This window comes from Xiphophorus hellerii, chromosome 18 (assembly GCF_003331165.1).
Source record: "Xiphophorus hellerii strain 12219 chromosome 18, Xiphophorus_hellerii-4.1, whole genome shotgun sequence".
Classification (NCBI taxonomy): Eukaryota; Metazoa; Chordata; class Actinopteri; order Cyprinodontiformes; family Poeciliidae; genus Xiphophorus; species Xiphophorus hellerii.
Window position 1 is genome coordinate 9,592,149 of NC_045689.1, and position 18,403 is coordinate 9,610,551.

An 18,403-nucleotide genomic window follows, 5' to 3' on the forward strand; every position below is an offset into this window, starting at 1 on the left:
CTCTTATAAATTATTTGTAGTTTGGACACTAACTGTAAGTCTGAAATAAGTTTACGCAACCTTGAAGCTTTGCTGCATGCGTCTCTGTCACCATGCAACAGAGGCTGCCACGGTAAAACCAGAAACATCAAAAAACAAACAAAACCAACAATCACTGTCTGTTTCTGCTCTATAACTAACCAGTGAGTGCTTCTTTCTTGACGACAGATCCAGAGTTGTGTCGTACAGGCTGTCCACAAAGTTCCTCAGGCAGGGTACATTCACTTCGTTCTTCACAGCCTAGAGCAAGATAAATATTAAGGTTAAACATTGAGATTTCTGCGTAAAATGGACCAGAAATCTAGAGAAACATTGCTCATGTCAACATGATCAAACTCAATACAAGATCGAAATTAATTGTTCCTGTAGTGGTATAATCTTATATTCAGCATATTTTTTTTATTTGTTTAACAAAACCTTGTTAAGAAATAAGAGATAATGGCACGCTATTTAGCACCAGGGATTTGGCTTGTTGACCATGCAAGCCATGGAAGAAGGAAGACTTTATGTCTAGTGAACCACTTCTGTCTTGGTTCGACCTCATGTTTTTGATCATTACACTGTTGAAACATTCAAGAGAACCAATTTATACTAGTTTTCTGGCCAACAGTACAGTGGATATGCAGTATATTATGAGGAGGACAAAAATACTGCTGAAAACAGAGAAGCAATACTTTTTTAAGATAATAAGAGAAAGCATCAATATAGTTTAATTGTTTATTATTATAATTAGCTTCTAAAAATTTAGATGGATATCAGTCTTTTTTTTTTTTTTCTCCGAAGAGTTTTTGCGGCGCTAGTGGCTCGTATTTTTTTGACAGTTGGCAGACAGGAAGGAAGGTGAGGAGAGGGGGGAAGACATGCGGCAAAGGTCGTCGGGACCGGAATTCGAACCCGCGACGTCGACTAAGGCCTCCAAACATGGGGCGTGCTAACCCCCTGCGCCACCACAGCACGCCCCTGGATATCAGTCTTATAACAAGTATGTAGTGAAAAGATGGGAGGCCTCTCCATTAATCAAAAAGAGGAGCAATATTTTAATATTCTGCATACTGTCATTGATTTTATCAGATATTAGTTTTTTTTTTTATCTATCTCAATAATTAAAAATAGTAGCAGATGTCTGTTTTTTTATAATTTATCCAGTCATTTTATGAATATCACATGTGATAATATTTTAAGTTTATTTGGCACAGAGTAAATGTATTAAAAATATTTTAGAATTTTTTTGGTGCTTTTCAAATATTTGAGTTCTTGGCTGAACATTATTGACTAATAATTGCATCATTTGTAGGATGAAGAAACTTACTGCAGCAACAGGCACCAGGATCTCAACAAAAACACCAGCCAGAGTATGCTTAATGTCCTTATCCTTGACTTCTAGAAAATACTGGGCGCACTCCTGCAAACAAGAGTGCAACAGTTTGCAAAATGATACATTTTGAAAAAAGTCTTCGCTATTCATTACCTTAAAGATATGAAAAGACTAGAAAATGGAATATCAACACACAACAAGCAAGCAGTAAAGAGAGCCAACTTTCACTGAAGTTTTCACGCTAAATTCTGTTGTACCTGCATGAACTGAAAAGAAGCTTCAAAGTCTTCGACTGGATACATCTTCACTCGGAAGAACTTGACCCCCATGATGAGGCTGATGGTGCTCTGAACGACATACGGATTTTGCTCTTTCTGTCTCAGCTCCTTCAGTTCAGTCATGAACTTCTTCTTTACCGCTGGAAACCTGAAAATATGTATTTTTTTTAATAAATATGTATATAAAGAAGCCCGAATTGCTATTAAGAAAGTAAAGCTGACAGTTGTGACAAAAATGAAACGTGACAAGGTTCAAGAACAACACAGATGAAAAAATGCTTCTTCTATCAACATATAGTTAATACATTTGAGGCCCAGGACAAATTTCTCATCTAACACTTAGAGATGGAATTATCTCTAAAATCTCAAACTAAAATTGAGTAAAAATGTGAATAGCATGTCTCAAGATATTTAATCAAAATCAGTACAAGTTTACAGTAAAATCTTTAATCCAATCTCTCTAGAACTCAGAAAAAAACTCTAAAAACATAAGCCCTCCTGAAAAAAATCTACATAAGAAATTAAGCAAAGCATAGTTTGAAAGGAGGACTGCAACTCATATGTCTGCTTTAAGGATTTCCTCCCTGCTGCAATGATCCTAGAAGTCAAATAAGCACAATATTTTCCAGTACTAGTTTGGCGTTAAAGACCTGTCTTAAAGTGTCTGCCAAACTCATAAAACAGATTTTTTTCCCCAGAAAGTACTCACACAACAAGCAGAAACTTAAATATATAAAATCATGCTTACTTTGACTGAGCCAACACTCCTATGACTTCAGCATAGAGGTCTGCTACAGTGTGCATGTTGCCAGTGTTTGGACCATGATATCTGTTGGGGAAAAATTGCAACATTAAGAAGACTAATGATTTAGAAAGATCACTTTGTAAAAGTATTTATACCCACTGAACTTTCTTGTAATTTTTCATGTTACAATCACAGCACAACACAAAAAAATCCAGGAAGTGTGGCATGTCTAAATGATTCATATAAATCTGGGGTAAATTTTACCTGTATTTGGCTTAAATGAAAAATAAAGCCAGACTTCGTTTTAAAATTTTATTGGAAGTCCAAATGTAGATTTGTTTTAGCTGAAAACTAAACTTTCACTGCTTAGTAAGAGTATTCAGATTTATTACTACCGCAAAAATGTAAAATCCCATTGAAAAGACATGAAAGCTTGTGACAAAATATAAAATTGTTTAAAATATTTGACATTTCTAAACATTGTAGACCTGAAAAAATAAATAAATAAAATCAAGCCTCATTGGAAGTGATTAGATCTTACCCCTCTTTGTATTTAAAGTGCTTAAAGGCTAAGTTAATGACTTCATTGACCAAACCGTCAAGGGCAGGGTAGAGCGGCATCTATTTGAAACAACAGAATGAGGGTGAAAGTTTTAGACTTCAAAATAATAATAAAAAAATGGCAAAAGCAATTGTTGTGAGACAAAGGTTGGAACAAAAGTCACCTGTTTTAAAACTTCTATAAGTACAAGAGAGAAGATGAAGTCAATGGCCAAATCTCTCCTTTCAAGTAGATAATCTCTCTGTTGCTCATCACTGTTGGGCAGAAAAATGTTATAATCATAGAAAAAGAAAAACTGATGTTTCTTTACAAATGGAATCATTTATGGTTAAGCTTATCCGTTTTAATGTTCTCACTTTTTGGACTTTGTGTTGGCTCTTGGTCGGTATTCGTGCAGCTCTTCCTCGAGTCCATTCTGTCTTTTGTACCAGTCAAACAAAGTGCGCAGGATGGAGGGAAGACTATACTCAGCCAGTGAGCTCATGGCGCTTATCAACTAGAGGAACCAGACATAGATGGTGCAAATGCACATTACTGTTTAGCTAGTTAACATACCAAAGCAGGAGATAGCAATCAGTGCTTCCTTTGTTTATTTGTGCAGCAATTTCACCTAAAGCTCCAACACACATCACAGATTTATTTGCATCTCATTAGGATTCAAGCACTTGAAAGTTAAATGGAGCAAAACTAAATTAGGGCAATTTTAAGACTAAATGAAAGGAATGAAATAAGATTATTGGGCAAGCTGGTTCTCTACGGGACCATGCCCATGGGGCTGCCTCCCTTAATGTTGGGGGAGGTCCCAGCAAAGGAAGGAACAGGCTGGGCACACAGGAAGGGAGGAGAGTCTGGTTGGACTGGGGCAACACAGCGAGCCCTTCATTCAGCACCAGGCTCCAGAAGAATCCAGGCTCTGTAGAGCTGCTGAATGGCCTCTCGCAGCAGCACAAACACACCTCTGTGGCTGTGAAAAGGCCTTCTCTGCATAACCACAACCTGCAGGACGCACCTTGTGCTGAGCTGGGGCCAAGTCACAAGGTAAACACCGAGTGAATCTGAAAGACCTTTTGGGATGTGAGCAGAGCTTTCAGCCATCAACCCGTTCACTGTTGAAAATGTAACTTCACTGCAGTAAAGCTACATTTATATTTGACATGTCAAAAATATATCTGCCACAGAGCATACAAAAATGCATTAAACACAAGTGCTTGGAGGTTGTAGTGAACATGTGAAAAATAACCAAATTCTCTAATATATTAAGAGAAGCACTCCTGCCAGTTAAAAGCATTTCTCTGCACTTACTTGGTCAAACTGAGGATCCTCTCCCCGCTGTAGTGACTTTGTTAATGGCTTTTCCTAAAATGAAAAACAATATTTATTTATTTATTTACAACTCAGCTATAAAACATAGCAATTAATATTTAGTTTTAAGCTCCTAAATTCAGGCAATCGGTCAAAAAACAACAAGGGACTACTTATGAACTCATTCATCTGTCTAGTTACAGGTAGCAGTGCAAGTCACACAGGTGAAACCAGAAGTTTACTGGTAACACTTTATTTGACGGGTTGTGAATAAGACTGTCATGACACCATCATAAACATGACATAACACCTGTCATGAACATGAGTAAGTCTTCATGAATATTTATGACTGTTGTCATAAAGTGTAATTTGGTAAAATCACGACACTTTTAATACAAAGTTGACATTATTCAAAATGTCTTTGTTATGACAACTTGACTTTAACCAAGAAATCATGATCTGACAAGTATTATTGATTAAACTTCAAAAATTATGTAGCTTTATGTTATTAAAGCTAAAGTTTAATCAGTAATACTTTTATAACAAATTTATGTCAGATCATTGCCTCCTTCGCCTTTTTCTAACCTGACCCAGGAGAATTTCATCAGCCAAACAGCAGTTCAGAGCACTTTAGTTGCTGATTAATCCAAAATGGCAGAAAGCCTGATGTGTGTGACACTGACATTGCGTGGGCTGATGGCGATATCCTACTCTCTCGCTTGCAACCGTGTCAAGCTGCTAAGCCTCAAACTCTGATGAACCTTTTAGTTTTTTAGCAAATGCTTTCACTGGAGAATCCTGCTTTTGTTTGGGGACAAGGATAGTGTTTGGCTTTTTTACAGACACAAGTTCTAGCTAAAAACATCTACAAACCACTAAGAGTTACAGGGTTTTAGATAAAATACTGGCTTCAATGATAATATTAGCAGGAAGTTACTGTGTGCCTGTAACATTGAGCTGATATTAACTACTCATCTTGTCAGAAGAATGTAGAAAGGAAACCTCCTTTCTACATTCCTCTAGGGAGCATTAAACAGACGCGGAACTAGACACTTTCCCTGCATATTTAACACTTCCATGCTGACTGAGGTCACAGATTAACAGCCTCCATATTCAGCAATGGTTTGTCCACAGTACGCTTAGCGAATACAGAGTCATGAGTGTATAAGCCTGGTTAAAAATAATTTTAAAAAACTATTTCTGGAAGACATGTCATCAGAATTGTGAATATGGAAGTTAAACTCCATGTCACAGTTGGTGAGGTTTGGCTAAATTTCAGGTTTGAGAGTGTTGCAAACATTAAAATGAACTGATCTACATCAGCTAGTTGTCAGCCGTAGAGGTTTTGTTCTGACCTTTGTGCAGTAAAGTATATTTTCTTTATTTCATTTGCAGATTTTTTTCCCTCCTTTGTTGACAAATCAGTTCAAATATTTGATATGAAGAAAAATTGGGCTACAGTCAAATTGGGCTCCTTAGGAGCAGCAAACATTCACGCGTCATTCTCACTCACCAGCGGCTCAGCCATGATAATGCGGATCTTGCGCTCAGACACGGTGGTGAAGTTGGCGAAGAGGCTCTTGAGGACGTACTCGCCAGGCCGGCTCTCTGGGTCGATGGTGATGGGCAACATGGCTGGTGGACCTTTCTCTCCCTGAGGACAACAGACTGGAGGTATGGGAGGTTTACTGTAACCGTTCCCCACTGGTGAAGCTGAAGAAAAGGACACAAGCACACACATATGGGTTTAGAAACTACTTAGTTATAAAGGACATTGTTAACTAAAGCCCAAATGAAGGGGGCATGATTAGCCACGAGTCTATACACAAGAGTAGATAAGCAAACAGGGCACTCGAGAGAATTTTCCCAAACATGGACAAAATGTCCCCAACTTGACGAGCATTCCACAGCATGACTGTCAAAAGGGCACCGGTTTGCCCTTAGACTGCTTTTTCATTCCCGCAGTTACACAGAACAGGGCCCATACGGAAATTAAAACACCACGGTCGGCAGCTGGTGTTTTCATTTTGTACCAGCGATGTCATCGACCTTAGAAGGAAGTGGAAGCCTTGAACATGTGACCATCTTCAGGCAGGGCTGTGATTTGGACAATGTTTAAACAGGGTGGCTTGACTTAGGTCATAAAATCCCATCAACTAGGGCTTTCCAATGTCTGAGGCAGCTGAGGTTTCCTCAGATAACATGTGGAAAACAGACAACACACTAATATGACTACTTTTTCTCAGTTTTACTAAATTCCATGATACCTTAATGGTAAGGAATATGTTTTCATGACAAAGAGATGTTATGAGACAACATTGAAAACCTACATTTGCTCTGAATGTAATTTGGATTTCTATCTCAAATAAAGAATTACATTCCCTGTGGGCTGTTTTTATTTTTTACTTTTCAAGTACAGCACAATTGTTCTCTAAATTTTACAATAATCAAATCCATCCTCGCTTGCATTCACTGAGTCTACCCAAAAACAGTAAAGGAGAGATAAAACTCAAACAAAGAAAACCTCGACCTTAAGTTATCCTCATGAGTTAAAGATTTACCCCAGTGTTTCACTCTACTGCCTCAAGACAGAAAACAGCTTAAAATAGTCCAGAAATCAGTGCCAGCATCTCAAACTGAGACATTTAACTTAGGAAATTACATGTTTACATGTGGATGAAATAACTGACTGGACAAAAGAGGAAGTGAAGCATATCTTTTGCACAGCATATAACTGTTCCTAGTTGATTTTAATTAAGACCTGACAATGAAATGTTCAGAAGATTCCTCAACACACTTACTTTTCACACTTAAATGTTAATGTTTCCACTGTGAAACATTCTGACATAAAAAAATCCTCAAAGCCTTCTTGGATTTTAGAGAACTTTAACTAATATGCTAATGTTGCTAATATGAGACGCTAAACATCACAATAATTTGTGTTAGTTTTGAAATAAATACGTAATTGATCACAGCTCACAACAAAAATGGTGGGATTGCATTAGTTCTTAAGAAATCATAATCAGCTAAAATTGCTATTGGCAGGTCAAAGCTTTCGAAAAACCACAGTACAGAAATTGGCCAAATTATTTGAGGCCCCTTAGTACAAATTTGTTTTATCACATGAATCTTTTTTAGCTGGAAGAAAGTGCACACCATAGTGAAAGGGGAGTCTAAATTTCACACGTCACCCATTGTAAACAACGGAAAGTCAGAGAAAAGGCCAGTAATCCTATTTCTAGCACCTAATAAGACTCTAGAGTTCTGACTAATCTGCAAACAACTAGCTAAAGAGTCATTTTAGTTCCACCACATGTTTTCAGCAGGTCTTTTCAGGACATGAAACAGTCGAAGCCTTCCAAGGAATGCCCAGTATGTGTGGCAACCTTTTACAGCTTTCAGAACATGCTTTGCTCATTCATGAAAAACTCAGGACCTACCCAGACCTTTGATGAAGCTGATCACACTGGCCTTACTCCAGCAAACCGCCATTCTGTCCGTTGTGGTGAATGACGACATGGTATCTAGGACTGTCCTGAGTCATGACAAACGCTAGCAGAATCCAACTTTCATGTCTTGTGTGACAGCTGGCTGTGGTCTCCTGGGTATAGTTTCCATGGTGCGCAATTTGCAATAGCGGGTGTGTTTGAAAAAGAGGGAGAAGTGTTTGGAATGGGAAACCACGCAGTGTAGATCTGTCTCCCTCTCTCTCTGAGCTCCCTCTGAGTTGGCTTTCTCAAGCCTTGTGACCAGTCAGTGCCTTCCAAGAGTGAAGGTCATGCGGGAATTTTTAGCTGCACAGAAATGAGGTCCAACATGCTATGGTGGCATAGCTGTGTGGCTATATTTGTCCAGGCATAAACACTATACTTACAAAGCAGTCCTCCCCTTTCCTCCACATCTGTGATTGTAAAGCAAGAGGCACAGAGGAGGACAGTGTAAACACCATTCTTCATCAGGCACTGATTCATCACCAATCCCTTTAAATTTATGATGATGATGATAATGTTTTTTTTTTTTTAACTTAGTCATAAAGGAAATGATTCTAGGTAACAGGAATGGAGAGTCTCTGCCCAGCACTTTGAATTCATAACAGATCAAATCACGTTCAGCAGAATAATATCAGCAAAACATTTTAATAATTTCCCAAGCCAATGAAGTTAATTTGAGATCAGATATAAAGAAAGCAATCAGTGGGAATTTCAAGCCTTTTTCTGTACAAAGTCTCAGACGTGACATGTGACTCTACAAACAAGGAGCTCGGCCACAGCATACATTACATCATCCTTGGTCTGGAAACACCCTGAGCATGGTGGTGATCCTCAGAGAACAATGCAAACAAGCTAACAAGTATATACACACAGCTCTGGAAAAAATTAAGAGACCACATAAAATTATGAATTTCTCTGACTTTACTTTTTATAGGTATATGTTTGAGTAAAATGAACATTGCTCTTTTATTCTATGAACTACTGACAACATGTCTCCAAAATTCAAAGCAAAAATGCTGTATTTATTTGCAGAAAATGAGAAATGGTCAAACTAATGAAAGCATGCAGTGATTTCAGATCTCAAGTAATGCAAAGAAAACAAGTTCATACTCATTTAGGAACAACAATACTAATATTTAACTCAGGGATATGTATATCATGTATATCTTATAGACAGACAGATAGATAGTGGGTCCGGAGAACATGGTGTTTGTTGGATAAGTGATTATTCAAATGTGAGTCAAATGCTAAGATACACACATACACACACAGACACATATTTTGTACTTCTATCTATTTGAGGACTTTTTGTTGACCACATTAATTTTAGGAACTATATTTATGCCTAATCCAGACATTTTCCCTAACTCTAACCATTCCTAACCGTAACCTTAACCAAAACCTTTTTATACCATACCTCTAAACCAAACTAGTAGAGACCATTCCATTTGAAAAAAGAAGAGCAGGAAAATGTCCTCACTTTCCATAAATTACCCCCCTTTATTGGTAAAAGTGGTTATAATGGTCGTCCATATACAAGGATACATACGTACATGCACACATATGTACATATAAAGTAATGTAGTCTTGAGAATCATCCTCTTTACTTAAAAAATGCCACATTCGTGTTGGTCTGAGAACAATGTGGGTGGATATTTATATTTCCCTGACTTTTTTTTAATTGGACCACACATCCCAGTAATAAGACAACTCTTTGAGAAGGCTTTGCTTCAGACTGTGCAGAAACAGTAAATTGTAATTATGGCCCATCAATGATCTATTTTAGCTTAAAGTTAAGCTAAAAATGCACTTGTTTAGACCTGTTTTTAGCATTGTGACACTTTTATGTTTCCACCAATGTCACTTTCTTTTGTTTTTATCGGTTTTTACTCTAGACAGTTTTTATTACTACTCTGATGTAAAGCACTTTGGTTAAGTCATTATTCTAAAATGCAAAACAAGTCAAATTTGATCGATTCATTGAGTAAAACTGCTTTTGGTGAGAAGAAGGTCAGACAATCTTTACTTTGTTAGTGTTGTATAGTGCAGTAAGCTTTGCATTGCAAATGTATACCTGTTGAACTTTTCTTTTTATATTTTGACCACAAAGGTACATGGATTTTGTAAGGAATTGAGATAATCAAACACAAAATGGCACATGTTAATGCCAAAATTATCCATGACTCTGGCATATTTAGGTTTAGAATCATATTTATTCAATGAAGCATTTGACAAAATGTTGTATTTAGATTTTAGACCAATGTTTCAGGAAAACAAAATAACCTGATTAACATCCAGATGGGCCTCGTAATAAATTTAGATAAAGAATTTTACTCTGAATTATCAAACTCCCAGGGCATGTATGACTTAACTTCTTGAAGAATGAATTCAATAGATTAAGAAAAACTTGATACATTTTTCTGGTAGCTGAAACAACATCATAAAACAAATATCCTAATAGAGGTTCAGGGCTTAAGTTTTGAAAACCAGGAGAGAGGAAAGCTCAGCGAAAAGCAGATTAAACTGATGGTCTCATACTATTGACTATTAGTTGTGCTTCTGTGAGTGGACATCACGCTGCGAGTGGCTGCCTGCTGAGAGAGCATTTCAGTCCAATTATATAAGTGAGCAACTGTTTAAAAGGCTGTATTTTACTTCCTGTTTAGCAGAATATGTTTCTGCATGTAATTATGTAGTTATAGGAAGAAAAAATCTGTTCAATTCAATTCAGAAATACTTTATTTGATCCCAAAGGGAAATCAAAATAAAACAAATGTCTGTTCTGCTAAATAATGTTGAAAAATAAGCAAGTTTAACGTTATCAGCAAATTAAACTTGCACCTTTACACACCTGTAAGCAGAATATATGTATTTCACGAGAGAGAGTCTAAACAGTCTAAACAATGTGTTTGTTTACTTTTTGTAGGAGTGCAGTTGTAGCTCATCCCAGCAGCTCCTGCTCTGATTGGCTGAAAGCGAACTGACCTTCAGGCAGTGTGGACAGCAGACCTAACGCAGCAGCTGCACAATACCGGCTCTGTGCTGCTGTCTGTCACTGTTTTATCAGAGCTGAACACGCTGACTTATTAAAGATCAGTGTCCAACGGGTTCAGAAATTCTGAATCTCATCGTCAGAATGTTAAAATGTATCTTATGAACAGCAGAAAACATATTCAGCCTGAATATTTTGTAGAATGGGCAACAAAAAAACATATTTATTTTGTTTTGTGAACAAAACAATAAATTGTGTTTTTTTAAACATCCTTGGACATTCACTACTTAGTTTTTCCATTTTGTAATCTGTTATAAAACACTATGTAAAAGCTGATATTAGCTGAAAATATCCAATGCAGATGTACTGCTACAACTGGGCCTTTATCACTGTACCAAAGTGACCCACAGTGAGGATTATGCAATATCATCAGGAGAGGGTTCAACGTTGAGCATGTGGACACTTTGTTTTATGGTATCTCATTTCAAGCTAATTTAACTGAAATATGGATTTGTTTCACTTCCTATTCCACACTTTATTATAGTCTGGTTCACACATTCACAGATTTACACTGAAAGCGATTAGTTTCAATGCCCTCACAGTGTACTATTGTTGCTCTTACATTTCACTTTTAGCAGAGTATTGCACTGATAAAAAGCAGGAAGACATCCCATCCCAACCTTGTAGGTTGAGTGGAGGGCAGTGAAGCTGTTGGCTCTGGACAGAACATACACCAAGCTGAACCTCCTCTAATCCTATTATCGTAACCTTCCATTAAATAAGACCTATTGGGACAAAGGGCTGGACTGTGATTTTTCAGCAGATATCTGAAAAATCTCCATCAGTAAAGTTAGCTTAGGTAAAACAGAAAAAAAAATCTCTGAGCATCTTTCTTATTGTTAGTAACTCTAAGAACTGCTCCCAAAAATTAATGTAAGTTGTTTACAGTGATGAACTCTTGTTACAAGAAGTATTTTGGTAATTCTTTTCCAACTTTGCAGCACAAGGGTAATTTCATTCAAACCTCAAGAAGGAAAAAGCATGTCATGTCGCAGACCACAACAACATTGAGCTCTAAAGTTAGACTTGCAGCAGAGTTGTAACCTCAGTCAGCCATCTCCGTTTGCTGAACACAACAACAAGAGACAAGCTGCTACTCACTTCCACTCAGTGATTTCAACAGGGACTTGATGCTGATTTCAAAGAAGCCCGAGTCCTGCTGGCTGGTCATGGTCGCAGCTTCCTCCTTTCCCCTTTTTTCCCTTCAGCAGAATCAGCAGCGGCGGCGGTTGAGCTGGAAGCAGCGTGGCCGTCACCTCTCTGTGACGCACACAGCGCTGCGCTGACGAGACCCAGAGAAAACACCGGAGCACTGCTTTACTTTCCCACTCCTATCTGGTCCTGTCCTTGACTATAAGTCCCATTACTATCCCTCTTCTTCTCCCTCCCTCCTCACTCTCTCAACATCTCTCTGTCCCTCCAAAGCTTTGGCAGGCAGTGGGCGGCAACACAAGCTGCCTTTAAATAACTGCGCGGAGGCTGAGAGTGCAGGAAGCAATCCTCTTAGTGGAGCGCGGTTAATAATAACTACTGTTTTCTCTGAGAGCAGGGCCTGGTGATGAGGACAGCAATGTATTTGGTTATTATAGCGTGACTGGCACAGTCTTACAGGTCGTCAACATTGAAGAAATTAAGGTATTTGGGAAGCATGAGATATTATAGGAAATGGAAGTGATTGGTAAACTCACATAATTCAGATAAAGTGCATCAGAGCAGGAGGAAACTGAAGGTCTTCAACACGATACATCCTCACAGCACCATATTTAAGAAATAATGTTTAATTAATTTGTTTGTACAAATAGAGACTAACCCTGTGTTGGATAATAACTAGTTTTAACTACGTGAGCAAGTCAGGGTATTTTCATCTGATTAATAGTCATGGTCAAGTTTATTTGTGTAGCACATTTTGGCAACAAGGCAGTCAGCAGAGTGCTTTACATAATAAAAACATCAGATTGCCACCATGAAGCAAGGGACTGATGATGACATTTTGTCAAATGTCATCATCAAAATCATCAACCACATATAGCTCAAATATGTGGATCAGTGTTCCACCTATATTGATCAAAGGGAGCTTCAAGCAGGTGGGTGTTTAGCCATTTAAATGAAGCCATGTCAGATGTACTGCACCAAACTTGGTCAACACCACGTTTGCGTTAATATTTTCTTGTAATTACACAATCTTCAGAGCAATGTATTCATGCCAGTATTCACAGAATGGTACAGAGCTGCTAAATCCATTTACAGTGATGAGACTAAGGGTATGGGTGGAGGAGGCACAATGGACTACAACAGAAGTGTAAGAAGGCAGCTGCTTTCAACTCTAATTTTACTAGGATGTAAACATTGTTAAAAAAAAACATCTGAAAAACCACAACTTTCAACATAAAATCCCTACATAGCAGTCATACTGTCTACAGTGGGCTTCTGTGCCAGGCTCAAAGTTAACTAGCCAAATAAAATAAAATAAAAAACACATCTAATGGTAAATTTCTCAGATTATAATGTAATCCCCATACATTTAAATGGATGACATTTTTTGGCTTACTTCTAGAATAAAATAAATCTAAATATAACCCCTGGCTACACAGATGTCTGGACTGCGGGATGGATCAGAGGCCTCAGTCCAACATCTGCTCCAAGAGCGACGTCTGTATCTGAACTGATACGGAAACTGAATCTGATAAGCCCCAATTCTATTCTTTTATGATATCTTTCACAAGTTCAGAGCACAAATTAGTATCTTAAACTTTGGCTCAATGTTTTTGCTCAATAAATATAATAACATAAATGGGACAAAAATATAGGACAAGATATTCTTGCTACTTTTTCATGCAAGATAATATTCAGTATAATGGCATAACACTTTCATAATTTATTTATGAGCAGATTTGGCTGGCCTGATTAAATGCAGACAGTGCTGAACACAACTGAGGTATAGCCCTGACTAGAAACTACCGTATTTTTCGGACTATAAGCCGCTACTTTTTCCCCACGCTTTGAACCATGCGGCTAATAGTCCGGTATGGCTTTCCTGTGGATTTTTCTTCAACCACCAGGGGGCTCTTTAGCAGGAAATGAGTCATTGGAAGTCAAAATTGGAAATAAAAGAAGAAAGTGTTAATTTTCATTTAGAACAAGCATATGCAAAAAAAAAAAAAAAAAAAAGATAATAACAGTGATTGAAGGATGTAATAATTAAGTTTTTGAAATTTGGAAACCAGTTATATGTTATTATTTAATTGGGGAAATAGGAGTTAAAGCTGCTCTGTGTCTTGTCAAAGAGTGATTCAGCATTAATACACAAAAAACCCATCTAATACATAATACATTTTAAAATAATAACTTAAATAATGTGTTAATAATTCATTATTTGTTTCCATTTAGACACAACATATCAAGATGAAAAATACCCCCTGATTCTGCCTTATCTATTTTATTTATAGGTAAGGCAGCCTTATCTATAAATAAAATAGATAAGGCAGAATGAAAATGTTTTTTTCATTTTGTTGTCTTATGCTGAAAAATCTCCAAATACTTTAGCAGCTTTCATATGCCTGATTTTAAAAGCAGCATCAAATGCAAATATTCTTTAACAACTTATCATTTTATCACTTTTGATGTTCATACAAATATAATTTATAGATAATATGTAAAATTGTGCCACCAAAAGAAAGTTTAATCTTCTTTTAGAAAATGGCAGGAGTATTAAAATAAATAATCATGAAACCAGATGTCTTGACCTAAATGTACGATGAAAACATCCTTCAATAGCCCATCCATGCTGCCTCTCTGCGCTCTTAGTGTAATCCTATCAGAGCTCTGTCTGTCCATCAAGTGACAGCCACTTGACCTTGATTACATAACGCTCTGTGATGTAGAAGCTTTCACTGATGCTGGCACAGTTTGCTGAGCACAAATTTCAGCACTCAGTTGTCACGATTTTAATAAACAAAGACCTGTTAGCCTTCTCCTGGGGAATATCAGTCAGGCAGAATAATATTATTCCTCATATGTCTTAAACAGCAATTCATTAGTCATGCTTTCACCAAACAATCCTGATTTCTTCATGTATTTTTGGCTATTTTTTATGCTCCTCCTATGACGGGACTACAAACATAAACACTCATTTGTGTAGACTTTGCTTTCACAGAACAAATAAATGTAAAAACATTGACTAACAAAGAAAAATAATCTGCTGCAGTTTCCTTGATGGAGGTCACAATTTTAAATCCATCTGTAAAATACTGTAGTTCTAATTTTTGCCATAGTTTATAATAACTGCACTTTAAATTGCGCGCCCCATTGATTTTTTAATATGGAATAACACATTCTGACTTAGTGTACATTTTGTGTGCAAATTTGTATTCTTGGACTTGAACATTATTTTGTTGATTGAATCTTTACTTCCAATAATTATTTTTGAGCTGTTAAAAAGAAATTAAATCGAAATGGAGATTTCCCCATGGATCTGGGCCATGTGACTGTTTCAACAAATCCCTCAATTACTGATAAGTGCAGGAGTGACAGCTTAAATGACAGTCATTGAATTTAGGTAAATATAGCAACAGTCTGAAATGTTAGCTTAGCACTTCCTTCAGTTACCTGCTCCAGATAAAACAATTCCTCAGCAGAATCAAGATGGAAGTTTAATGAAGACTAAGTGGTGTCATGAATATGTACACCTTATGCTATTGGACTTTCAACCTTTTAAATAGTATTCATTTTTATTAACTTAAAGAAATTATGGAGTGTGTATTGAAAACTCATATGATTCAGATAATATCGGGTAGTAAATAAATCTGTAAAAATAAGCCTTATGTAAGGCCTGCAATAACACACCTGTCCTCTTACTGTACTAATATTGTTCTCACAGACTGTGGCAAGTCGACGACTTTACAAAGTAAGCAGAATAACTTAGCAAAGTTTTAGAATAGACGTCAATAAAACACCTCAGTTTACTCCAAAATATTTTCTTATTGCATGTTTCTTCAGATGTTGATGGCAACTTTGACCGCTCAGCACACATTCCCCCATACTACAAATTATTGGCATAATAAACATTATGTAAATTTGATTTTCTGTATCAAAATCTTGATTAATTCTTAAACCAGCTCATACTATTTGGATGATGTGGTTGTTGGAGAAATAGTTTGACTCTTTCCTGAAGTTGAAGGCAAAGCATGTTTCTTTCCCTCTAAGCAGATTTTTACTAATCATCGGGAAATGCTTTCCTTATTATGCCAAGCCAAACCTCTCATTCCTGGAGGAAACAGTCTGTTGGATTCTTTAAACACAGAACAGAGTTCCCTTCTATGACTGATATTTCATTGATAATCTGATGTGCCTGACTCATCTAGTTAGATGAATGAGAATCTCTGTACAAAAATTTGAGCATTTATCCTCTTAAACATTAGACAAATCTCTGAGTTATGTCCCTAGAGAAAACCTTAGCTCTTGGCAGCTCACAATGGGAAAAAAACGTGGCTTTCCATTGCGTAGATCAGAGACTGTCAGATTCTAGATTCATATTCAAATCATCACTAAAGACTAGGTTAACCTGGACCAAGTCAAAAATTCATGACTTGAGACTAGCAACAGCTATGTGGAAACGTGAGCACAGCGCCGAACAATGATGTAATAAATACATTTTTTAAAACCAAACAATTCAGGAAACAGAACAACCTTTTCTGTAAATTTTACCCACACAATTAGAACTGCAAAGAAATATGTTATGAACCAAATTATCAACAAAGTGCTTATCAAAACAGAGAGGAAGCTAACATAAGCCTTGCAAGTCAGCAAATATTGTCTTTTGAAAAGATTCTGATCAGAGTTAGATGCATATGTACCAAAGGCTTTTGCCTAGTTATATATGTGCTGGATGCTCACTAGAAGTGCAAACATTTAAGTTTTATCACAAAAATACACTCTAAACAGGAGAGTACCATTAATGTTTTCACATCACCTAAAAAGCAGCATTAAACCTTTTGTACAACACATCTCTCACAGAGAATTGAAGTGACTGTTTATCAAAAAAAGATGCAGCTATGAGGAAATTCAATCAGTGTATATGATGTAAAACCTTAATCAGAGTTATCTGCCCCTGTCACTACAACAAAACCGAGAAAGCAACCTTTGGTGATGTAGCGGCTAGGATCAGAAGCTGAACCGCCTCAGTCACACTCTCATAGTATCATAATATATTGACACCTTTTTCCATAGTCTGTTGTGCACTTAAAACATCAAGTCAGTACATTAAATATAGATTGCAGACTATAAAAAATATTGTAAACCTCTTTTTCCAGTTTAAAGTAAGTGGGCAAAGCCACAAACACATTAAATACTTATTAAAAGTATTATCAAGCTCTGATGGAGTTGAGGAATGTGAGGTATGCCTGTCCGGTTGGGCCATTTCTGTGGTTATCAAGTTGAAACTCTTTAATCCCTCCCTCTCTGTTTCCCCTCGTTACATTATCTTCCTCTCTAAATGTGATCGTTTTAATTCAAGTTATTGCTTGTTTTTGCGACTCATATTCTCTAGAAGGTGGATATGGTTAGAAATTTGGGGAAGTATAGTACGATATAGGGCTAACTTGTGACAGTGAGGCAAACTATATAGAAAATGTGCACTGTATTGCATCAGTGTCTGAGTCCATTATTAACAACCCACTAGATTCCTGTGTAAAGATGACACGTACTATAGGGAGGTGAGGAATTTCCCAAAGTGATGCGAATAGCAACAGAAGTACCAGTAAGGCGGTTCTTCATTATTAAAATCAAAATTTTTACCAATTGAAAAACAATATCTTACAGTTTAGAACAGGACCTACTTTCAAGAATGGTGGGCCTCTTCTTCTGCCGCATCTTTTTAAACTTCCCTCTGAAATCTTTGGGTGGAAATGGATCCAGGGGTGAACTGGAAATGTGGCTCAGGATGGCTTCACCCACTTCCTTGGAATGACTTGTGTCCATCTCAGCAGTGTCTTTCACAGGATCTTCTTCTAAAGACATGTTGAACGGCAGGAAGCCCTAAGGTGGTTCTTCAGGTCTTTTAATAGACTCATTGGAAGCAGCTTCAACGTTTTCCAATAGTCACTGGTGCCAATGGTCCACTTACTTTTCTTCTGCCAACTATAATCTTGACTTTAGAGATGCAGCCAACCTCCTCAGTTTCAGCCTCTTGATACGTTTTAACCTCTGCACTTGTCAGGGAAGTCCAGCAACAGTAACATTCATGCACTGGGTAGTTATTGGATTACTTGAGGAGCCCCTCCTCTTTTCAGCAAAAAAGGCAAGAGGCACAGAGGAGAGGGGCAAAGTCATGACTAAAGAGGGTGGGAAAAGGATAAAGAGAAACTGCTCTGACAGCTCCAACATCCCTGCCTACTGTAAGCTCAGGAGGCCATCCTGAATAAATATCCTGTATTTGTCTTGAGTCCACACATCAAAAATCCAAACAGGCATGTTCTGCTCCTTGGAAAACACATCCCTTCTCTAAAAGGTTTGACAACCAAATAGAAACATCTTTATTTCCAAAACCTGTCTTTATTCTTAAGGCCTGCGATGCTCTTTTTCTAAGCAGCACTGAAGCCATAAATCCAGAGAAAGTTTTGCAA

The 18,403-nt window shown here is 37.3% G+C and overlaps 1 protein-coding gene across 13 annotated transcripts in view; it reads right to left on the reverse strand.

The window, feature by feature from the left end:
* The window catches only part of frya (furry homolog a (Drosophila)), a 51,662-nt gene that overhangs the window by 26,690 nt on the left and 6,569 nt on the right, over positions 1-18,403 (reverse strand). For 2 of the 13 annotated variants that reach the window (XM_032545206.1, XM_032545207.1), the window contains exons 1-10: positions 17,618-18,119; positions 5,755-5,954; positions 4,242-4,295; positions 3,296-3,435; positions 3,103-3,193; positions 2,919-2,998; positions 2,381-2,461; positions 1,612-1,780; positions 1,349-1,441; positions 181-279 (exon numbers count right to left, since the gene is read on the reverse strand). In XM_032545206.1, coding sequence (XP_032401097.1) covers positions 181-279; positions 1,349-1,441; positions 1,612-1,780; positions 2,381-2,461; positions 2,919-2,998; positions 3,103-3,193; positions 3,296-3,435; positions 4,242-4,295; positions 5,755-5,954; positions 17,618-17,798 — 1,188 coding nt within the window. In that variant the 5' untranslated portion in view covers positions 17,799-18,119. Of the gene's footprint in view, positions 1-180; positions 280-1,348; positions 1,442-1,611; positions 1,781-2,380; positions 2,462-2,918; positions 2,999-3,102; positions 3,194-3,295; positions 3,436-4,241; positions 4,296-5,754; positions 5,955-7,681; positions 7,968-11,885; positions 12,191-17,617; positions 18,126-18,403 lie in introns of those variants that run through there. The other 11 variants (XM_032545205.1, XM_032545204.1, XM_032545214.1 and 8 more) reach the window with 8 other exon arrangements.